Source organism: Lepidochelys kempii, chromosome 6 (genome assembly GCF_965140285.1).
Source record: "Lepidochelys kempii isolate rLepKem1 chromosome 6, rLepKem1.hap1, whole genome shotgun sequence".
NCBI lineage: Eukaryota > Metazoa > Chordata > Testudines > Cheloniidae > Lepidochelys > Lepidochelys kempii.
In genome coordinates, this window is record NC_136385.1 from 93704639 (window position 1) to 93726962 (window position 22324).

Consider the following 22324-nt stretch of genomic DNA (forward strand, 5'->3'; position numbering starts at 1 on the left):
AGGGGGGTGTGAATAAATGGTTTCACACAGCTGAACAGGAGCAGAAATGGTTCATTAATTTATTTTTGTTTTACATTTCAATGGTATCTGCTTTTCTGTGTGTTGCAAACATTCCCACTGCAGTGCAGGAAACCCTAACTCACAGTGTTGAGCCAGGAAGTGAAACAGTCTAGATTCACACACAGACGGGTCTATTTTCATTTTCCTGGCTTAGTGGAGAACAAAACAGATGGTATAAACCATGCAAAGTGAATTACTTTTTATAAAGTCTTTTCATTTTAGGACTCTCAGGTGGCTTTAATAACAAACTGAATTTTTTTTTTTTTAAAGATATGGGTCCAGATCCTCAGCTGCTGTCAGTTGGCTACTGAAATCAGTAGAGCTGCAGCAATTTACACAGCTTTACTTGAGTTTTATGCTGACTGTGTCCCTTAACTGAACACAGGAATTTTTTGCTAGAACATTTTATAACTAGGATTATGCCACCAAATGCAGTCTCTTGTATTTGAAGAACCATCTTGCTGGGCCATCCTCTATTTCCTCTAGGAAGGACTGTCCATCACTTGCCCCCCTAGATTTCCTCTTTCTGGTCTTGTACTTTATTAAGTATTTGTGTAAACAGAAATGTCCATTAAACATTTAAGTTAAGATTTGCAAAGTCGCCTAAGGAGTCTGACTGCCCAGTAACTATTCATTTTAATGGGAACTGGGTATCCAGATCCCTTAGGCAGCATTGCCAATTTCAGTCTGACAGGTTAATAAGTCAAAACCCCAGGACAGCTGAGGGTGGGCTCTGACCCTCGAAGGGAGTGTTTTTGCAAGGGCTGCAGCCTTCTATCTGTAAAGAAAATTGGCCTTCATTTCTGAACTGCCCAGTGGCATTTTCCTGTGTCCGCGAAGTTCTTGCTTAGCAGCGTAAGGAGTAACGTAAAGGTGACAGGCCTTATTTTAGATGTTCCTATTTCACATTAGCTGAAGGCCATTAAATGAAACTGAACAGTGATTCATCAAATCACAGGAATCAGACATTCAAAAAAGACCTTATGGGTCACTTAGTCTGACCCCTTCAGGGACCAGAGTGATCACACCATACAGCCTATCCTCCAGGGCTTTGCCTTGTCTAGTTTTAAACGCACCATGCAGTGGGGCTCCTACTGCTTCCCTTGGGTGGCTTTCCTACCATTTAACAGCTCAGCAGGCATGTTGGTCACAGCTAGTGCGGGTGCAGCAGACCAGACCTTGTCTTCCAGGAGAAGGCCATTGCATTGCCCTGTTGCACCATGACAGTGCATTAGCCCCAGAGGTATTTGGAGCGGTTTGGTTTTTTGGTCCTCAGGCAATGTGGGACAAAGCAGGTTTGCCCTGTGACAACAGGGGTAGGTAGGGGACAGGCACTTCCTGTGACTCGTTCTCTCCCTTGCCAGGTTCGGAGCACTGAAGGTGGGAGCTGTACTCAGCCTCAGTTAAGAGCAAGGGGCTCCTGACTGGAGAGGAAAGCAGCCAGGTGCAGCTCTGGGTGCTGGGAGCTGTGTATTGCTGCCGGGTCCTGTAATGCTGCCTGCTGAGCAGCTCGGGAGCAGTGGTGCAGCTGGTCCGTCACTTTCTTGATTTCAGATTCTCTTGCTGACCGTGAAGCAGATCTTCCCAGACTTTGAGTTCATGTGGCTGGTGGATGAAGCTAAGAAGAATTTGCCCCTGGAGTTGGATTTCCTCAATGAGGGGAGGAATGCTGAAAAGGTGGCCCACATGCTCAAGGACTTTGATTTCCTGAAGGTAGGAGAGCGCGTGCATGTCACACGTGTATGTGCTAATTTATGTGCATGCGCAGGCAGGAGTCAGGGATGGCACATCAGCTCACTGCGGGAGGACAATGATGTATAGCAACAATCTTCTGTTTTGAAGTGAATGTAATGCTGGTGATAGTGCTGGATCACCAGTGCTGGAGACTGACGGCCCGATCAGGCCCATCAATGTGCCTCATCCGTGACCTGGAGGAATGAGGTGGAGTGAGAGGGGAGTTCAGTTCCCATGGCCCAGTCGGTGCTGGGCTTCTCTGCTGAGACCAGCTAGGAACTGAGTTGAGACTCACCAACTCGTTTTCGTACTGCAGGCCACTGAAGACCTGGCAGATGGTAACAGCTTTCTGTCACTACCACGCTGGGCTGGTTCAAACTTTGGATTTAGGGATGAAAGTCCCTGTACCCTGTGACTCATCGTCTCTGAGCCAGCCAGCCCTGCTCACATCTGGGTTAGATTGTCACCTCCTGGGCCAGGGAGATTGATTCCATCAATTCTTCGCCTCGTCATGAGCGCTGTGAATTTGCCATTAGCTGCTGGGCCATCTGATGGCATCTTTCCTGGGTTTCCTCTGAAGCAAGGGCTAGAAATGGAGTTCAAACAGAAGAGCTGGGCTGTAACTAATGAAGTCAGGTTGGGACAGGTATGCTGAGCGAGAGAGCCCATGCATATTGCAGTGGGAGGAAGGACACTTCCCCTTGAGTCCACCCCCACTGCACACAGACACCCTCATCACCCAGTGTACGTACAGAACCCCTCTCCAGGTGTGCACATCCATAGCCAAACACACAACTCCCTTATGCACACACTGTGTCCACCCTATGTACTGATGCACAGCTACAGCAACACACACATCTGTCTCCTCAAAAACCACCACACTTATCTGCCCACATGCACACTTACGTAGTCCTCTCATGCTCATCACCATATAGACAGCCATGTGTGTATGTGCGTACGCCCACAGGTTCCCCACTGAAATGTTCAGGGTGTGCACAAATTCACCCCACATACGCACACTGAAATGCGCATGCACAACGCCCATCCTCATGCTTCCACATGTGCATACAAACACACCTTTTCATATGCACACTCAGACACTGGCATGCAAATGCATTTGCACACACACACACACGTACGAACAAATGCACTCACATGACACAAGCACATATGCACGCATGCATCAGCACAATTCTCTCCCTTTGCCTTTCACTTCCTGGTGGAAGTGACAGATGCCCAAGACCATGTGAGTTTTCATCAGATTTTGCAGGGTGTTGCTTCCCTCGTCCCTCCTGCCTGTCCTGCCATTCCTCATATCCTGGCTGTGGACATGAGACGATCCTTTTGGAGCTCAGTGGCATCATGTGACTGCTTTTCCCTAGACACAGTTACAACCCAGTAGGACATTGGGGTGGCAGGAGACCAAGGACCAACAATTCTGCTGAGGAGATGCTTATCAAAAGTGATGCATCTTGGAGAGCTGTGTCCATCGCTGTGTAAGTAGGATATTATGGAGTAAATCCCCATGGACATGGCCAATCAGGTCCTCATGGTTTAAAGAACTGTCAGGATATTTATACAGGTAACAATAACAGATGGCAAGATGGCTAAATAGTGGATTCTCCCATCTGACCTGCTGATTCTGAGATGTGTTCATCAACACGTAGGCAACAGGAGATTTGGGCTCCTGTATCATTAATTTTCCTTAACACACAACTAAGCTAGGGAGTGGATTTTTGCTGTGAACCCAGTTGAGCTTTTAAAGCCAGAGATAAATTGTTTCCATGCACTGGCATTATAGCCAAACATCTGTGAGTAATTCAAGAATCACCAAAATGTTTGTCTCACATCTCCAAATGCTTGTATGGGGCTTAGTAACCCTTATAACCCTCCACTGTAAATCTCAAGATGGGGATGAGTGTCAGCTTGGAATTGAAATCCTCTAAGGCCATTGGGATCAGTGTGTTTAGGAGCTAGTGCTGCAGGTAACTGCAGGAGCTTGGGAACCTGTTAATTTTGGAGTCCGTGTCCAGTGGCTGTGGGGCTTTTAACTTCCTGACAAGTTTCAAAATAATCAAAGTCCAGATGGGATGGATCTAGGGGAGACTGAGTGTAAGTGCCCTTGTCTTTCATGTTGGACATATGGCTTCAAATCCCAGGCAGCCAACACATGATGGCTGTAGGGAGCATTGCACAGCAGGACTGAGGGGCCCTGGAAGAGCTGGCTGAAAGGGACCCGGGACAGAATAGCAGGGGCTGCTAGGGGACAGGATTGAGGTGTGGTGGGCATAGGACTGGAATAGCAGGGAAGGCTGCAGGTCAGGAGTGACGAGTATTCATGGACCTGTGAGGAGAACAAGAACTGGAGTTCTAGAGGGCAGCAGATGAGGTTGGAGGCACTTTCACTAACCACTGCCCCTCAGAACTGAAGTTATAAAACAAATGCAGTCAGCTTAGGGGTTGTGATGAGCTACAATGGCATGGCTGGTTCCCCTGGCCTCAGTCATACTAGGTGGGCAGCACTGCTTCCCTCTCCCAGGCTTGCCTCAGGGTCATGGACCCTTGCTGTGGACGGTAGTGGGCCCACTCCGTAGTGTAGAGTATCCATTCAGCTAAGGTGGCTCCCACTTAGCCCTGCTACTGGAGGGTGCCGTGAGGTGAAGCTCTTTCCAGTGGGAGCATTGGCAATCTGGCTCGCTCGGCGACAGCAGGAGTCTCAGCCTGCACAGAACGTGGTAGGAGATGCAAGCTGGTGCTTATGGAAAAGGAGCCAAGCTGGTTTAGGACTCCAGTTATGCCGAGTCTCCGTGTAACACTGGGGCCAGTTACTTCACTCAGCCCGATTTACTGCAGCTTGAGCAGAAAGCACTGTGGCGTTTTTTGCGGTTGTGTGACAATGTCACATGTGCAATGAGATGCCTACGGGTCTCCCAGGGTTTCCGTGACAAACCCCTTATTTGTGAGGCTTAATTTTTCTCCCGTTTCAATTGCTGACAGCCTGAAGTGCATGGCGCTTGTCTGCCTGGGCCCATTGATGTTCCAAAGGGCACCGTCGAGATACTAATGATGATTACTTATCATTTATAGAGCTGTGTAAGTATGCACTGTGCACAACAAATAAGAACTGGGGTTCTTGCCTGGAGGAACTGACAGTGTGATTCAGACGCATGCAACAGGTAATAGTTAAATGTCTGACCCTTAGAAGGGCTGATCGTCGAACAACACCGACGAACAACAGTGGATGTCGCAAGTGCTCAGTGCCTTGGAGAGTCAGGCCTTATATGTGGACAGGAGATGGAGTTGCTGAGACCGTTGTGGTTTTAAAGTGCCTGGTATTATGTCTAGGTGCGTTGTCTCTGCCCACACTCACTGTGCTGAGGGGAGAGGCCTGTGGTCTCCAGTGCTTTTCATCAGCATTAAATGCAGTTAAAGTAACCAAGGAAAAGCACCCATGTGGGTGGATGTGTTGGCATCCCTTGTTGCATGTAGGGAGAGAACATGGGTCCCTTTTCACCTCCACTATAAAGTTCCTTTCTTCCTTCCTCTTTTCCTCACTGGTGCATGATTCCCTTGCTGTTGCTGTCCCATGATTTGGCCGAACGTTCCATTGTCCCATTCCAGGTCCCTAGGATCTACTGGGAGCTGTCTACCAGGCGCGTCCTTCTCATGGAGTTTGTGGAAGGTGGGCAGGTGAATGACAGGGCCTATATGGAGAGGAACAGCATCGACGTCAATGAGGTAAATTGTCACCCATCTCTGAGGTCAGATGCTGAGGGTGTTGCATAGAGATGGAAATGGTGATGTTATTAGACGTGGTATCGCTGAGGCTGATCGTCCATGAAGAACCAAAAAGGGATGACACGCACATAAATAGAACAGCATCTGCGGTGGCACATCTGAGAGAGAACTCTCAATTCTTGTGCTTCAGGGCATAAGAGATGACCACTTGCTGGGATCAGAAAGGTTCCCCCCAACCCATCTACCCTGTAGGATTGCAGAGTAGTATGGATTGACTAAAGGGAGTTCACATCTTTCTCTGCAGTCTGTGCTGTGGTTCGTTGTAGGAGACAGGACACTGGGTGAGTACCTTGCTCAGATAATAGGCGGACTGTTGGTTTGTTCCATGATGGCAATTCATGTTATCCTAGGAAACAGAGTCACCTTCTAACACAGCATCCTTCCTCTTCTCTCTTCTGCATTTTGGCAGGACTTTAACCTTCTCTAAAGTGGGGGTGCTGGTGGGACTTTTGCCTTTAAGTTGAAACATTGTTGGAATTTAGCTTACGTCCCTGTCATAAATATAAAGGGAAGGGTAAACACCTTTAAAATCCCTCCTGGCCAGAGGAAAAACCCTTTCACCTGTAAAGGGTTAAGAAGCTAGGATAACCTCGCTGGCACCTGACCAAAATGACCAATGAGGAGACAAGATACTTTCAAAAGCTGGGGGGAGGGAGAAACAAAGCCTCTCTCTCTCTCTGTGTGATGCTTTCGCTGGGGACAGAACAGGAATGGCGTGTTAGAACTTAGTAAGTAATCTAGCTAGATGTGCGTTAGATTCTGTTTTTTTTAAATGGCTGAGAAAATAAGCTGTGCTGAATGGAATGGATATTCCTGTTTTTGTGTCTTTTTGTAACTTAAGGTTTTGCCTAGAGGGATTCTCTATGTTTTGAGATAGATGTATTTACCATCCTGATTTTACAAAGGTGATTCTTTTTACTCCTATTAAAATTCTTCTTTTAAGAAACTGAATGTTTTTTTCATTGTTCTTAAGATCCAAGGGTTTGGGTCTGTGTTCACCTATGCAAATTGGTGAGGATTTTTATCAAATCTTCCCCAGGAAAGGGGGTGTAAGATTTGGGAGGATTTTGGCGGGAAAGATGTTTCCAAACGGACTTGTTCCCAGTAACCGGTGTTAGACATTTGGTGGTGGCAGCGAAAGTCCAAGGGCAAAAGGTAAAATAGTTTGTACCTTGGGGAAGTTTAAACCTAAGCTGGTAAAAGTAAGCTTAGGAGATTTTCATGAAGGTCCCCACATCTGTACCCTAGAGTTCAGAGTGGGGAAGGAACCTTGACAGTCCCTAACAAGTTTTAGGGGTCTCTGCATGGCTTTGGATAGCATCTTTTGAAAGAGCCATAGAACAGAGGTCATAGCAGATCATGGTTATTAAAGAGTTTGCAAGAGTCACAGTGTTAACCTTGGTGTGCTTCTCAGATTCCAATTGCGTCATTATATTCTGCTTCCCTAAATCTCCTTCCCTAAATCTAGTCCCCTCTGTCGTTGAAACTGAGAACAGTTTTCCTCATCACTTCCTGTCCTAAACAGTTGTATAATGTTGCTACACACTATTAAACAGCTGCCATGTTTCATCCCAGAGGTGGCAGCATTTCAGTGAAGGGTGAAGTGTTTTCTATGTATGGAAGTTGATAAAGCATTTTGGGTTCCTTGACATGAAAGGGACTGGAGGAAAGCAAGATATTACCACCTGAAAGGGCTGAGAACAGGCCGGGGGGAAGGTTTTTGAGCCATTGAATGATGTGTCAACCCTCCCTTCCCAATCTGTGAGTGTTGATTGAGTCTGTGCTGCCAGCCTTTTCCCCTGTGCACTATTGATGAGCCTCAAAGCACCACTTGGTTGACTAGCTATCAAAGAGCTACAGCATAAAATCAATTGTACTTAATCTGTCCCTCCGCTCGTCTGAAGTCTGGACGCCTCGTCCCTCCCCTCCCTTTTTATCCGTGGCAGAGTTCACTCACCGTCAATTAAGGATGTTCCACAGAACAGCTGGGGGAAGGGAACTATGTGTGTGTTAGCCCCTTCTAGGCTAGGAAGTTGTCTGTATCCCCTCAACTGTTCCCAGAAGGCATCAGACACCTCCCTGACTACCGAGGCACACAGAGTTGTCAGGGCAGCATTGGGCAGGTGGGGACCAGGACTAGTGTCTTCCTACCCTTCCCAGCTGATCTGCATTTCACCTGTTCCTTTATGTTGTAGTGAGGTGAGCCAATGAGAGGCAACTGTCCCTTTCCCAATAAAGGGAGGCAGCTGCTTTCTGAAATATGTCTGCTGGGGAGTTCAGTTGGGAAAGTGTGAGGAACAAAGCAAGGCAAACATTGATGCTGAATTTGAGAGGAGGCACGCCCTTCCCAGCCATAGGCTTCTTGTCATGTCGGACAAGACAAGGGCAAGTGCAGAATACTTTGTATTTTCCTTGCAAAATGGCTGGTCAGGCCCCCATTTTTATTCAGAGAGCTTCCTCACCCAGCTCCCCCTGGCAGCTGACAGCGTAGTCCCTCACTCACTTGCACACACGTTCTTTGCATGGCACATGCAGCTGGCTGAGACAGTGGAACCTCTCTAATAGCACTTGCACCCAAGTGCAGGGCTCCCGTCTGGGAGCTGCAGTTCAGGCCCTTAGCCTTGCCATGCACGTTTGCATCCCTAGGCTGTGTCACGGGGTTCACTCACTGCAGGTGCACCTCCTTGTGGCCAGGCATGGTGTAGCGGCTGTCTCCCCAGTGGCACCCACTGCCAACGGTTGTGCCGTCGCTGTGGTGGTCTCTCTTCCTGCAGCTTGGCCCTCCAGTCAGGTAGTGCTTTAGTCCACCCCTTCCAGGATAACAGAGTCCAGCCAAGCTATAGTCCAAAGACCTTACAGCATGTCTTCCCTCTGTCTCTGGGCTCTGTGGTCCTTACTGTCTTGGGGATTCTGTCTACTCTTGGTTCCTGCCCAGAAACTCGGTAGTTTGACAGCAAGGTTTACTCCTTGCTGCCTCCCTGGATGGCTTCTTACTTCTTCTGTTTCCCCAAGAGTGAGTGCAGACTCTCTCCTGGCAGCCCCTTTCTATTACAAACTTCCCAGCTTTATAATCACCACCCAGCCCCTCCCCAGCTGGTCTTCATGATCAGTTCAGCCTAGCTTTCTCTGTCCCTCTCTCTTGCAGGTGCTGCCGGGTATGTTAATTGGCCTCTCATGCCCACGGTAACCCCTTCTGGGCCTGTGTGGGGTACGTGCCCCATCACAGGTTGGTTGAGGTCTGCATCCGAACCCCACAGCATTGGGGATGTGTCTCATCAGCAGTGTGCACAGCACACACATTGCCTTCCTTGTGTAGGCTTTGCTATAGGGAAGTTGCCTTGTGTTTACCAAGATAAATGCATCTGTGACTAGCGCTGTGAAATGTCTGGTCTGTGAAGAGCTGTCCCAGTGTGACTCACAAGGCGCTGATGGTTCATTGACTTTGCAAGCAAGGGAGACTAAAAGAGCCTGGTCCCCAGCAGATCCTTCACCCTCCTCCGTTCACCTTAACCCAGTGGGGACTTCGCAGCCTTGCTTTGATCAATCACATAATCAGGCTTGGCCACCAATTTGTTCCAGACAGGAGCAGCCAGCTCTAGTCATGGAAACATAATTAGGAAACATCTCAGCATGGTTAGCCCTGAGATCCAGCCTTTCCTGTTGGACTGATCTCTGTGGTGGGTGCCTGTTCCTCAGCACTCAAGCTGCTCTGTGAGAGAAACTCCTTTCAGAGTGAACTCGATGCTGGTGAGTGGTGCCAAATTGACAGCCTGAAGACTGAAGGCCTCTCTGCCTTCCACTGCTCTGAAGCAACTCCTTCTAGGGAGGAGCGGGGAGTTCACGTTCCATGACCTGTTCAGTGTTTGGCCTCACTGCTGGGGCTGGTAACGTAGAGTGCCAATGCCTGACTTGAACTGGCAACCTAGAGGTCTGGCACTTAAAATCCATAGTGAAAGGTACTTTAAAAACACCATAGACAAAGAGAGAGAGAGAGAGAGCGGACAGCTCCATATCCCATTATCTCTTGAGCCCTCTGATCCACCCTGCTCCTTGCTTCTGCCCTGAGGCTGCACTGGAATTGGTAACCTAGAAGAACAAGGGTCTATATTTCATGCCCAACCCCCTGAGCCAGCCACTTGGTGACTTTTCTTAAAGACTGGGGTCAACCCTCTCCCTCCCTGCTTGCTGCTGGAGCCCCCATATCTTGTATTGTTAGGGTCCGGCCAGCATAGAAGAGCTCCTGCTGCAAAAGAGCAAATCAACAAGGAGCTCCATTGATATTTTGGAGATGGAGATTGTCATGCTATAAGTAGGGATAGCCTTTAGAAAGATGTGACCACCTACTAGCTTGATTTTGGCCTGCTCCCAGAAAAGGCCTAGTCAGCCATTCAGATGTGCCTTCTCCCTTCCTTTGGGGAGATGTGTCTTATGCAGCTCTCTTCACCCTGAGATAAAGTCCTTGCACAAAGCCTGATGATAGGAGAATGTCAGAAGCAGAGATGAGTCTGATCCACAACATTCTGATCCAGATTGTAACATTCCCCAAGTCTTGAGGAGTTTGGATCTGGGGTTTGGTTTTGGCCCATTAGAAATAGGTCCCAGAGCAACATTTGGATCCACATTTGGAAGTGAGCTTCTCCAAGTTCTAGGGTGGTGGGTCCACCTCAGCTCTGGAAACCTGGAGAGTCAGTGCAAGTTGAGCCTCCTAAAATCCAGCTGCTTATCTGACTCCTATCCTAACAGCTTGGGGTTGCAAATTTGTCTGGGAAAGCCCGGGTGGGGAAGTGGGGCAGGCATTCTTGTCAGCTTTTCAGGGTTTCCTGCTCCTGATCAGACTGGAATCTCCACAAGCATTGCCTTTCCCTGGGGCAATTTGGTGCCCGGATGTAACAGAATAATATAAAGACTAAGCTAACTGCACATTTTCCAATTCACAAAAGCTTTTGGTGGCGTGGAGGATGGGAGGGGTTTATTTGGAGCCTTGTTGGAAATTTGAGCTGGCTCTTATTCCAACTATCCGTATTTACACTGTTGGGAAGGCCACATTACCACATCTCAGCATGTTGGTGCCATGTTGAGATGAAACCTCCCAGTATGCTGGCTTTGTGTCAGCCTCAAAGATATTGTCGTGATGTTTCCCGTGGTTGGTTTTAAAAAAGGTCTGCCTCTGTGGGGTGCAAAAACCCATGGGCTATTGTTGGCCTGGTCAGTCGGTGCAGTTACTGCAGCTCTGTGCTTGGACGGAGTATTTACGCAGGCCATCTCGATTCCTGTAGACACCACTTAGCTGCTCACTTACACACGTGCAGTTTTAAATAAACAATTAACTCTTTTATTATCAACAAAACAATAGTATGGAGCTGCGGGTAAAATTTTTCTCTCGGGCACTCTTCTTCCATAGCGTTTTTAACTGGGTGGGGAGGAGAGGAGACCTTAGCAAGCAGGATTTCTCTCATGCAGTAACGCAGCCTTGAAGAGCAAGCTGAGCCTCTCTCCTCTAAATGGAAAGGATCCCTGAGGTGAAAGCTCCCTTCAAACCAGGTTACTGACATTTACTTAATGCTGTCTGTAGCGGGATTATCATTAAAGCTGCCCAAAAGCACATTAATCTCTCTGGAGCTGTCCAAGCGCTGGACTGTAATGGCATTTAATCAGAGAAGGCTTTGATTTCTAAAGACAAGTGCAAACACTGAAATATCTGCCTGTGGAACAGTTACCTATTCATGTGCAAGCACAGCTGAGGAGGAGAACACAGCTGGGATATTGACGGTGGGAGGGGAGCATGGGTCTCAGAGAAATTAGCTTGCTGTAATCAAGAGGCAAGGAAGGGTGTGTGGGGATAAGACCGGGATCTATTTGGAAATGGACTGTCTCTGTTTCAGGAGATCAGAGCATTTGTGGGCCAGGACAGGGGAGAGCAAACAGGGATCCAGGAACTTATGGCATGTTTGCTGCAGGAAAGTAAAGAAGAATGAGGCTGTTTAGAATACGTCCTTCTAAAGAACCCCCTCCCTGATGGAGCAGGTGCCCCCACGCTGCACGCACTCAAATGTTAATCGACTCACTTAAAGAGACTTGTCCCCATAAAACTTGCAGTCCTTCTTATCCGAACCTTTCTGTTTGGGCTTCTCCTGTTTATCCCAATGGAGGTTCTGTTACCTGTCTTACCCAGAGAGCTCTTGGTCAGCAGATTGTGCAAGTTGCAGGTGTTGTAAATGAACATACAGCTCACGGGTTGAGCTGTAGCTGGTGTAACTAACTAGCACAGCTCAACTGTCCAATTGTAGATTCCACTGAGAGATTCACAACTTGTAGTTTGTGCTGTGACGATTAGTTACACAAGCCATCCAGTCGGGGAACACAAATGGTACCGTGTGCCTCCTGTCGCTAGCCACCTGCCTGTAGATTGTGAATGTTACAAATAACATTCAGTCAATGATATATTTTATATTCATCAAAAGTAAAAGCAAACCACTAAGAAACCTAAGCTGAGTAACTGCATGCACCTGTTGCTATAATCTTTGTTCTTCGACACCGCATCTCTTTCTTGCTGTTTGCTGTCTCCACACATTGAATAATCTGAAATAGTAAGCTCTTCAGGGGTGGGACCGGTTCTTCCTCTTTGTTTTGTAAAGTGTCTGGCACTCTTCTGAGTGCTGAAAAATACACAATGTGAAATGTTCTCTTAAGGTGGGATTCCTCACTGTACCCAGTACCAATGTAAGACCTATGTGTCACTTATACGCAAGTGGGATTTCCGTGGTGCACTTGGCTAGCCCCCTGCACAGAGGTGGAGTCCTCCGTTGTGTATACCAAAGCTGGACCCTCTCATTTCTTGAGCATGTGTGTTCATAATGCTGGAGTGTTTGCAGAAAGGGAGCACAGAAAAGAATGCTGAAGCGGTCAGCTGCTTTTGCTGCTTATACCTCACCCTTCAGTTTGGGGAGCAGTTTCCTTAAAAATCATTTTAATTTGCCCCTGCTAAATCTTAGTGCAAAAAGTGCCAGCCACTAGAAAGGGGAGAGAGCGAGCGCGAGAGCTGCTACTGGCAATACAGGCTCCTGAGCAGTACAAAGACACCCAGCAAATGGTTAAAACAGAGACGAGGGCTGTTCAGACTGTAAGTCAATCTCAAGCATCAACATCAATCAGTTCCCAAGGAGTCTTGGAGATGCACTTTACATTAAATTCAAAGAACTATACTCCATATAAAGCTAGGGGAAAGTGAGCCCTGACTCCATTTCAGATGTCACAAAGTTAAAGCACAAATGTATACAATAAATAAATAACACCTCTATGCCCTTCCCTACCCCGCTCCATAGCACTTTGCAAATTCTGATGAGTTTAATCTTGCAACTGCTCAGGGAGGTGATTAGTATCATTCTCCCCATTATTCTGATGGGGAAACTGAGGCACCGAGAGGGGAAATGATTTTCTCACAAGCACAGAGTGAGGCAGAGCTGGGAATAGAACCCAGGAGTCTTGAATACATCTACATCTTAACTTCATCCTTCTTCCTCAAATGTTATCTCAACGTGACACTGTGTCAGTGTGCAATGATAAGGTTGTACTACACAAAGATGCTGTATCTTGATTTTAACTACTCAGTGTTGGAGAGGAAAGCTCAAGACGTATGGTCTCTCATCCCAAACCCTCACTGAGGACCATTTCAGAGCCATGATGCTGAGCAGCTCCAGATCAGGGCTTTACGTCTCCAATGCCCTTTCCTAATTTCACACCAGTTTAACTGGGTCTCTGCAATGGCAGGATTTTTTTTTTTTAAATGACCAAAAAAAGCAACACACTCACAAATCCAATTAACCTTCGATTAAGGTTCCAGAATCGATGCTATTCTTTTGGCCTGAGGAGGTAATATTGAGCCCTGAGAAATGAGCTGCACAACGACCTTTACTTTTAATGAGATCAATAGAAGTTAGTGTCGCCATCTCTTAAAATAATTAGCAAATATTACAGATGAATTAGGGCAAACAGCTAGTATCTGCTCCTGATCTAAAGAGACAGGAACAAATGCAGGAGAGACAGGAAAGGACACTGTCCTATCAGCCAGCACCCCCGGGATTCTTCTGTGACAGGCAATGAGTTCAGGGCTTTGTAGCGTCCTTTGATTCTTTTAACTCTTTCTTTGTTACTGTTACTTGCCCCGCCAATTTTGTGGCATGTTGTCTTAACCATTTAACAGCAATGGTTATAGTTTGCAATATTTTACATTTTAAGGCTACAGTCTCTGCCCTAGCCTTACAAATTACATGTTTCTTCTCCATTCTATTTTTTAAACTCTGTGGGGATTTGCAGGGAGGAGTTAAGGGGGTTCCCTAGCTCATGGTTTTTTGTCATGTTAGATTGTGATTCCTACAGCTTGCTTACTCACCAGATCAGCGGTCGGGGTCACCAGTGTTGTCAGACGCCACCAGTGTGATGCTCTGCTCTATCCAGTGTTGATAACAGTCAGCTGCGTGCGTGTGTTTCCTCTGTGTGCTGCCCCGGCTCTGCGCAGATAGCTGACACAGCAGACCCCGAGAGAACCCCCAATGACCACAGACTCTGATAAGGTACAAAGGCACCCGGCCAGGTTTAATGTCAAATGAAACACAGTCTCTAGCTCCCCGGATCAGATGTCTACAGTTCTGCTAGTACATATGTGCTACCTGACAATGGACACAGCTCAGTCAGCGGCGGGACACTCCACTGCTCCCTAGGCCGGACAAAGACACCGCCCCAGGGATGTATTCTTATACACAGGTACAAACAAGTTACACATCACTCCTGACGTACTGAGGTGCAACCCCGCTACGTAGCAAGGTACAACTGCTCTACACAGTAAGGTGCCGCCTCTCACCTTGTACATGTTGGTTTGAACAAAACAACTCTATCCTTCATCTTACCCTTTTGCCCCTGTCTTTGGGGTAGGTCAGCTTGTTCCTTGTTAAGTGTGTGGAATGTGCAAGTATCAGAGTGTTCTGGTATCTCTAGCATCCAGTACCTTATTTATTTATTTACTTATATATATATACAGATATTTGCTGCATCAGTCCTTTCCTTGCCAGCTGCCTTGCCTTGCCTCTGGCTCACAGCTTAACTGTGCTTTATGTTAGCAAAGTCTTGACCATTACTTTAGTTCAGGCCTTAGGCCTCATACCAGGTCTCTGATATAAGGGTTTATGTTTCAGGGCCTCATCTTACTACAATAGCTACTGCCACTCGTTGGGGGTGGTTTAAGTATGTCAACAGGAGAGCTCTCTCCCGTCGGCATAGAGCGGCTACACGAGAGATCTTACAGCAGCGCAGCTGCATCGGTACAGCTGTGCCACTGTAAGCTCACTATGGTAGACCTGGCCTCAGTAGCTCTTTTCCCTCCTCAGTGTTCACACCCATCAGATGTTTGTAGACTGTTCTTGTGTCCCTTCCCTTTCATCCCTTAGCCAATCTAGACATCGTTAGCTCTGTTAATCTTTCCTCCTAAGTGTATTCCTCCTCCCCCCTAATCATTTACCGTGTTGTTCTCTGAGCTCCTTCCAGTTTGTCTACATCTTTCTGTTAATAAGGTGCCCAGAAGTGAAGGCAGGATTCCAGGCATGCCCACGTTATTATTATTTATTATTGTATTATTGTATCACAGCAACATCTAAAGACCCTGGTGCTGACTGGGGCCTCACTGTGCTGGATGCTGTGACCTCTCTGTGCCATGATGCCATGCCTGGGCTGTGCTTCCATAGATCACTGCAAACTGCTATCTAATTCGTTGTCGACCATCACCCCTATGGTTGGGCTCTCTCAGCCTCGCAATTTGCCAGATTTCTCCCTCCCAGTGAGTAGCTGGTTCTCAGGGGCTATTTTCCTATATCTGTTAGCTGCCTTCTTCCAAGTTGAATCTCATTTTATTCCCTGTTTTTTACCTTGCTGCTGGGTCAGTGTGGGAGGGATAAGGTCAGCAGTGATAAGGGTGGGACACCTTATCCAGGACCGGCAGCACTGGAGTGTCTTGAGGGGGTAGATTGCAGTTTCCTCCAATTGATTTTCCAAGTGGTGTTTTTTTGTTTTATTTTTAAAGAATTATATGCAGTGAATTGATCGTGAATATTCCAGAATCAAAATGGGTTGCATTGTGGTGATTGGTCAGGTAAAATCCTATGCTGTTATTTGTGTTCCCTAAGTGGATGAGCATTCAAGCACTCCCGGCACAGACTGTGACGCTCTGGGACTCCCTTTCTGTGAACCATTGATCATGCCACTAAAGCTTGGTCATGGGGATGTTGGTGGAAAGTGAGCACAAAAGAGGCAACTGTGGCCAAACCAGCAAATTCCCTTTGAAATTCCAGCCACATTCACTGGAAGGAGTTTGTATTAATAGGCACAGACTCACAGTCACGTGCGTATGCTTACTGAACAACACACACACGGACATGCAGCGCATGCTCCCCGTGACACACATGTGCACCCACACAGACACATTACATACACCCTCCTATCACTTGCTCTAAAGCCCATGGAGATTCCAGTTCTAGGGTCTAGCTGCAGCAAGGCCTCCATGCAGCTAGCTGGGTGGCCTGAGTCCCAGGTGCCTGCTTCCCTGAGTGTGTAGGGCAGGAAGAGGGGTGATGTGCTATGCAGCTGCCAGCTCAGCTGGTCTCACACTTCAGCTGGACATTCTGTGAGGGCAAAGGCTTCTCTAGAGCAGGCTCAGGGAAAGGCTCCGATGTGCCACATTGGCTGCTCAGGGCTGCACTGAGGGGAGAAGGTAGAGGGACAGGAGGACGGGCAGGGGATCTCCTGATGGAATCCTAGTCTGCTCACATTGTAGGTCCTCACAGCACTTGAAGAGGAAGGCAGGGTATAGGACATGGGTGTTTGGGATAGGAATTCACTTGTGGGTAGCAGTCACTGGGTTGGGGCTCCTGTCCTTCTCACTTACACCCTTTTTCTGTCTCACTCCCTGCATTGTACTAGCACTTAGGTGGGAATCTGGGCCCTGACTTAAAGGGCTACCCAACTATTCCAGCTCTGGGCCCTCACACACAGCTTTGCCGATGCCCATCAATCCTGACTTGCAGTAACCCTGGCTATTCCAAGCCTCCAAAATCTACAAAGTTTAATCTGAGACAGCGAAATTTAGTTCACTTTGGACCCAAGACAGAATTTGAACCCAGCTGTCCTGAATTGAAAAGCTGATGCTGTAATCTGAGGTGAAGCCGGATCCATTCCAACTGGTCTGTGAACCCAGCGTAGGTTCTGTCCCATCATCTAAATGAATTAACAGATTAAGAAGGACCTTTTGTGCTGCCTTTCCCTGATTTTTGTGCAGTTATTAGCTGGCTCTTTTAACACACCACAGCATGTTGTACTTTGATCCCACCAGCTTTCATAAACTAAACAGGTTTGATCGGGGTCAGTGCTTGGATCACTCTAAGTATCACCTAGTTGTTGCAGTGGGTTGTGTTGGTGATTCAGGTGGTGCTCTCTCCCTTCAATCAATACTGGTAATAATGCCCCCATGTGATGTTAGGGGTCAGTACTGGCCCCACTTCGTTAGCATGGTGATAGGGGAGCTGTGCTGCTGAAGATGTTGTTGATTCCTCACCAGTGGGAGTCATTCAGGAACTTTCCATAGAAATTGGGGTCTTAATTCCAAATTCCAGTTTGGGTGGCATTCTGATCCTCCATAGTCATCCTGCAGAGTCAACAAAATATGAGGATCTTCGTTTCTTGTCCTAATGCGACACTGCGCACTGTAGCTCTGTGGCTGGCAAACAGCTGCCTCATCCCACCCCAGAGGCGGATGCATTTCAGTGGCTGGCAAAGTGATCCCTGAAAAGCACTATGTGATGTTTATTTGTGCACAGGTGTTTGGCATTTGAATCCCTGTTGCCCCTTTTTTTTTTGGGATCCCTTTCTCCTTCCAGGGGGGCTGCCTGCGGTGAAGGGTTTAGCATGCTGGTTACACTGTATTCAGCATGGGGAGCGGTAGGAATCGTTTATAGTGATTGCCTTTTAATTGCCCGTTTGGTGTCCTGCGGGGGGCTCTTTGGAACTTTCGGGGTGGGGGACAGCTGTGAGGTTGGGGCTCGGGTATGTGTTACTGAGGGGTTGCGCGAGTGCACTGGGGGGCCTGGCGCTGCTCCTGCCCCAGCGAGACACTGGGCTTAGGGGCTATTTACTTACTCCCAGGAGGCTTTTAACTGTGATAAAATCACCCGCTGATAAGGTGGCCAGAGTATGGGGGGGACATGGCCGTGACAGGATGATTTAAACAGCCTCTTTCTGTCGCTTCATCTTCCCAGACATCATAAATCAGATTAGCACTGGACTGAGGAGGGGGTGGGAGGAGGACTGAGCAATGTAGGGAGGGAGACACTCCCTTTATAGAAACCAGCCATAGTCTCTCCCAGGCAGACCCCACCCAGAGAGAAAGATGCCTCCCTGTCTGTCTCAGATGTGCACCCTGGGACAAGACTGCCCCATCCATCCCCAGACAGATGTTCCTCTCCTGTGTCTGTCCCTTGATGCCCAGTTCTGCCTTGACAGATGCCCCAGTCAGACACCTTCCACCATGGCTGCTCCAACATATACCTCCTCATCTGCCCCTGTGTCTTTCCTCTCCACTAATGGGTGCCCCTGTTTCTACCCAGATGGAGCCAGCCTTTGTGCCAATTCCTTCCAGTTATGCCATAGACAATCACTTTACACTTGTCCCCACAAACCCCTCCATGTTTGTCCCATGGATGGATACCCCCATATTTCTGAATGCCCCAAGCCATCAGACCCCAGGGTATGTGCCAGGAGCTGGCTCCTCACTGCTCCCTGTAGTCATCAGTCCCTGGCATACATGCTGCAGGCAGACTCTCCCCTCCCCGTAGTTGTTAGACCGTAGAGTAGCTGGCAGCCCCATCCCGTGCCGTGACTGCCTACTGTCTCTTTTCAGATCTCTCGCAATCTGGGGAAGCTGTACAGTGAAATGATCTTTGTGAACGGATTCATACACTGTGACCCGCACCCGGGCAATGTGCTTGTGAGGAAGTGCCCAGCAACCGGCAAGGCCCACATTATACTGCTGGACCATGGGCTCTACCAGGTATGTGAGCGTGGAGAGTGTTGGGAGCCAGCAGGCTGATGCTATGCACTGTCTTTGGGGAGCTGTCACTCATGCCTGTGTGCTTCAGGCCAGAATAGAGCTGAGAGTCTCCTATGTCACCCAGCCAGTCATTGCCCTGGTGAATTAAAGAGGCACCCCAGGTGTGCCGATCCTCCTTGTGGATTTTTCCTATAGCTCCTACCACCCTTTAATGGGATTTTATGCCTGGAAGCTTGAAATATCAGACATGGAGGTGATTAAAGGCGCCCACTAGTTGGGATAGGTTTTCCCCTCTGTGCCCTGGTGCTGTTGATTGATTTCCACTGGGGAACATGGCCCTCCCGCCCCAGGTCCTGACAGAGAAGTTCCGCTTGGACTATTGCCGGCTCTGGCAGTCCCTGATCAAGACTGATATGAAGAGGGTGCAGAAGTACAGCCGACGGCTAGGGGCAGGTGACCTGTATCCACTCTTCGCATGCATGCTCACCGCCAGGTCCTGGGACTCTGTCAACAGGGGCATTGACCGGTCTCCAGTCACAGCCAATGAGGTAAGTCCTGGTTGCATTCTGTGTTCCTGTGGTGTCTTTCTCCATTATAACCACCTAGTTAATTGACATTAATATTAATGGCTGCCCTAGCAGGCCTATTGAGAGGCTGCATGGAGAGCTGGACTAAAGGTGGCCTGGAATCCCTTTGCTATGCACTTGAATGGCTGAATTTAGTCCCCTAGTCTCTCACACACACTCGTCACAGGTCAGTTAAATTTCCCATAAGATTTTCTTGATTAAATAAATTACCAGCTCTGGTAGAGGAAACCTTTGTAAATTAGCCCTTCTCTGAAAATTTTCCTGAGTGCAGCTGTGCAGGGAGCACACCAAGCTGGGTATGGGGCAGAGGAGACATCGGGGCTCGGCGCGGGAGCATAATATATATTAGTGTTAATTGCTAGTCATGTGAATGACTGTCAGCGCTGATGCATGCTTATCAAAAATCTTTGGAAATGACAGAGGTTGTTTGGTACGGAAGGTAAGTCAAGGTTGCTTAAGTGCAAATCCCATCAACCCAATCATGAAAAATCTGGAAAATCACCAGTTAAGTTCTTCCTCTTCCTTCTGTCCACGTGTCACGAGTCCTTCTATACTTATGTACATCTGTCTACAACTCACAGCACCCACCTTCATCACACTAATGAACAAATTGGCAACCATGTTGTTTGTAGAAGAAATCAGGCAGGCGTATGGCAGTAATAGGTGGGCCAGTGTTTGTGGGGGGAAGCATGTTGTGTCCCATGGCTTATTTTAATTTGGGTGTAAGAAGCTTTCGTTATTGTAGTGGCAAAGTTCGGCAGGAGGGCAGGGGTAGAGGACAGAATGAGCTGGCTTTGAATTGCTTGGTAAGCGGTGTCTGTGAAGATGTAATATGCAGGTAAGAATTCATAAAGAAGGGTTAAAATTGGCTGTTGTGAAATTATGTGGTGGAAATTCCTCGCTCTTTGTGGGTTCGTGCTTGATTTTTGTGGTCAGAGTTAAGGTTTGCTCTGGTGGGTCACAAATACCATACTGCTCCCCTATGACACCAGGAGGTGAGTTTACGTTTAAAGGGAAGGCAGCTCCTTTCTTTCGGTTTTGGGGTGAAACAGAGAGGTTAATAGCAGCAGCGAGAACCAGACATTATGGAGGTAGGTACCATGTAACACACAGCTCTGATGATGCTCTTAAATGCTGTCTTGCAGCACCCTCTGCTTCTCCAGATCTGCTGGCACACCGGAGGCCTTATCTTGTGTACCATCTGCTATTCCAGACTTTGTCCTTTTCAGAAAACACCAGCTATGATGACATAATGTGGTTGTTTTGTGATGGGGACAAATACCCTTATTTAGCACTAGACTGAGATGTACCAGACTTATTTAATTGTGATCTGTGTGGGATCCACATCCAGGGGGAATGGTAATGTAGTAAGCATGCTGGGGGAAGGGGGAATGAATAGTACTTATCCCGTGAAATGTGTGCCCGTGCCCACAGCGCCAGCTTCTTCCTTTCCCCAGGGGTGATCAACCCCTGTTCAGCCCCAGGCCCCACCACACTCCACCCCTTCCCCGAAGGCCCCACCCCTGTCCCGCCTCTTCCCACCCTGCTCTGCTCCCACCCCTCATCTTCTGGTCCAGTTCCACCCCCTCCCCCAAGCATGCCCCGTCCCCCCCTCCCCCAGCTCCTCTTGCACACCACGGAACATCTGATCGTGGCGCGTGGGAGGTGCTGGCAGGGAGAGGGAGGAGTTGATCGGCGGGGCCACTGGCAGGTGGGAGGCGCTGGGGGAAAAGTGGGGAGCTGGCTGCTGGTGAGTGCTAAGCACCCACTAATTTTTTTCCGTGGGTGCTCCAGCCCTGGAGCACCCATGAAGACAGCACCTGTGCCCAAATCAAATATGGGAATTGCTCATCACCATCCCCCAAAACACCCATGTTTCTATCCAGGCTCTGAAGGGCTGACATTACCCCATTACGAGGTTCAAGATTCCACTTGCCGTTTTAACTTGTTGCTAGGAAACTCAATGAATATCCAGGCCCTTGCTCAAATTCCCAGATTTTCGTGGAAGCAAAGGGTAAAAATACAACTGTGATAATCTCAAACACACAATTTTTTGATCTTTAAATTTCTGCTCTCTCTGGAACTGCCGTCTCATGAGTTGTTGAGTCCTATAGATTGTCAACTGGCATAAGCACATGCCCTTATTGAATATGTTTCAGATTACCCAGTAACATTTAGCCTAAAAGGAAGGGGTTTTTTTTTAGTATAGTTAACCTGTGGAACTACTTGCCACATGATATTAATGAGATAAAGATGTTACGGATAACAACAACAAAAAAAGGATTAGATATTTTGTATAAAAGGGAATATCCTCTGCAGTGATGGTAGTTGGGATAAATCAGGGATTTTCAAACTGGGGGTCGGGACCCCTCAGGGGGCGCGAGGTTATTACATGGGGGGTCGTGAGCTGTCAGCCTCCACCCCAAACCCTGCATTGCCTATGACATTTATAATGGTGTTAAATATATAAAAAGTGTTTTTAATTTATAAGGGGCGGGGGGTCGCACTCAGAGGCTTGCTGTGTGAAAGGGGTCTCCAGTACAAAAGTTTGAGAACCACTAGGATAAATTGATGAGGATCCTCATGTTTCAGGGCATAAGCTGGAGTCAGGAAGGAATTTCACCATAAGGGATAATGTTAAACATTTAGGTATACTGAGAGTTATTAAGCTGCCTTCTGAAGTAATTGGCATTGGTCACTGTCAGAGACAGGACACTAGATGAGATGGATCATTGTCTGAAGAAAGCAGCAGCAGATAGGGTACTGGACGAAGTGAACAACTGGTCTGACCTGGTGGAGGTACGCACCAGACTTATGAGACTTGTTATGGTTCTGCAAGTCTTGTGTACATGATAGAAGGGTCTCAAAACCAGTATGGGGGAAAAGTACAGCCCCAGTCAAACCCACTGTGGAAGAGAAATTATTTTATAACTGTCCCTTCCCCCTCCAACCATAACCCTCAGGGCCGTCCCTACCCATACGCAAAGTATGCAGCTGTGTAGGGTGCCCTGCGCAGCTGCGTGCTGCTTCAGCCCCTGCCTCATCTCTTCCCCATGGC

At 48.0% G+C, this 22324-nt stretch overlaps 1 protein-coding gene across 3 annotated transcripts in view; it reads left to right on the forward strand.

The window, feature by feature from the left end:
• ADCK1 (aarF domain containing kinase 1) overlaps nucleotides 1-22324 on the forward strand; it is a 142072-nt gene that overhangs the window by 105939 nt on the left and 13809 nt on the right. For 2 of the 3 annotated variants that reach the window (XM_073349309.2, XM_073349315.2), the window contains 4 exons: nucleotides 1615-1773; nucleotides 5416-5532; nucleotides 18530-18679; nucleotides 19030-19227. In XM_073349309.2, coding sequence (XP_073205410.1) covers nucleotides 1615-1773; nucleotides 5416-5532; nucleotides 18530-18679; nucleotides 19030-19227 — 624 coding nt within the window. The remainder of the gene's footprint in view (nucleotides 1-1614; nucleotides 1774-5415; nucleotides 5533-18529; nucleotides 18680-19029; nucleotides 19228-22324) is intronic. The other variant, XM_073349313.2, reaches the window with a different exon arrangement.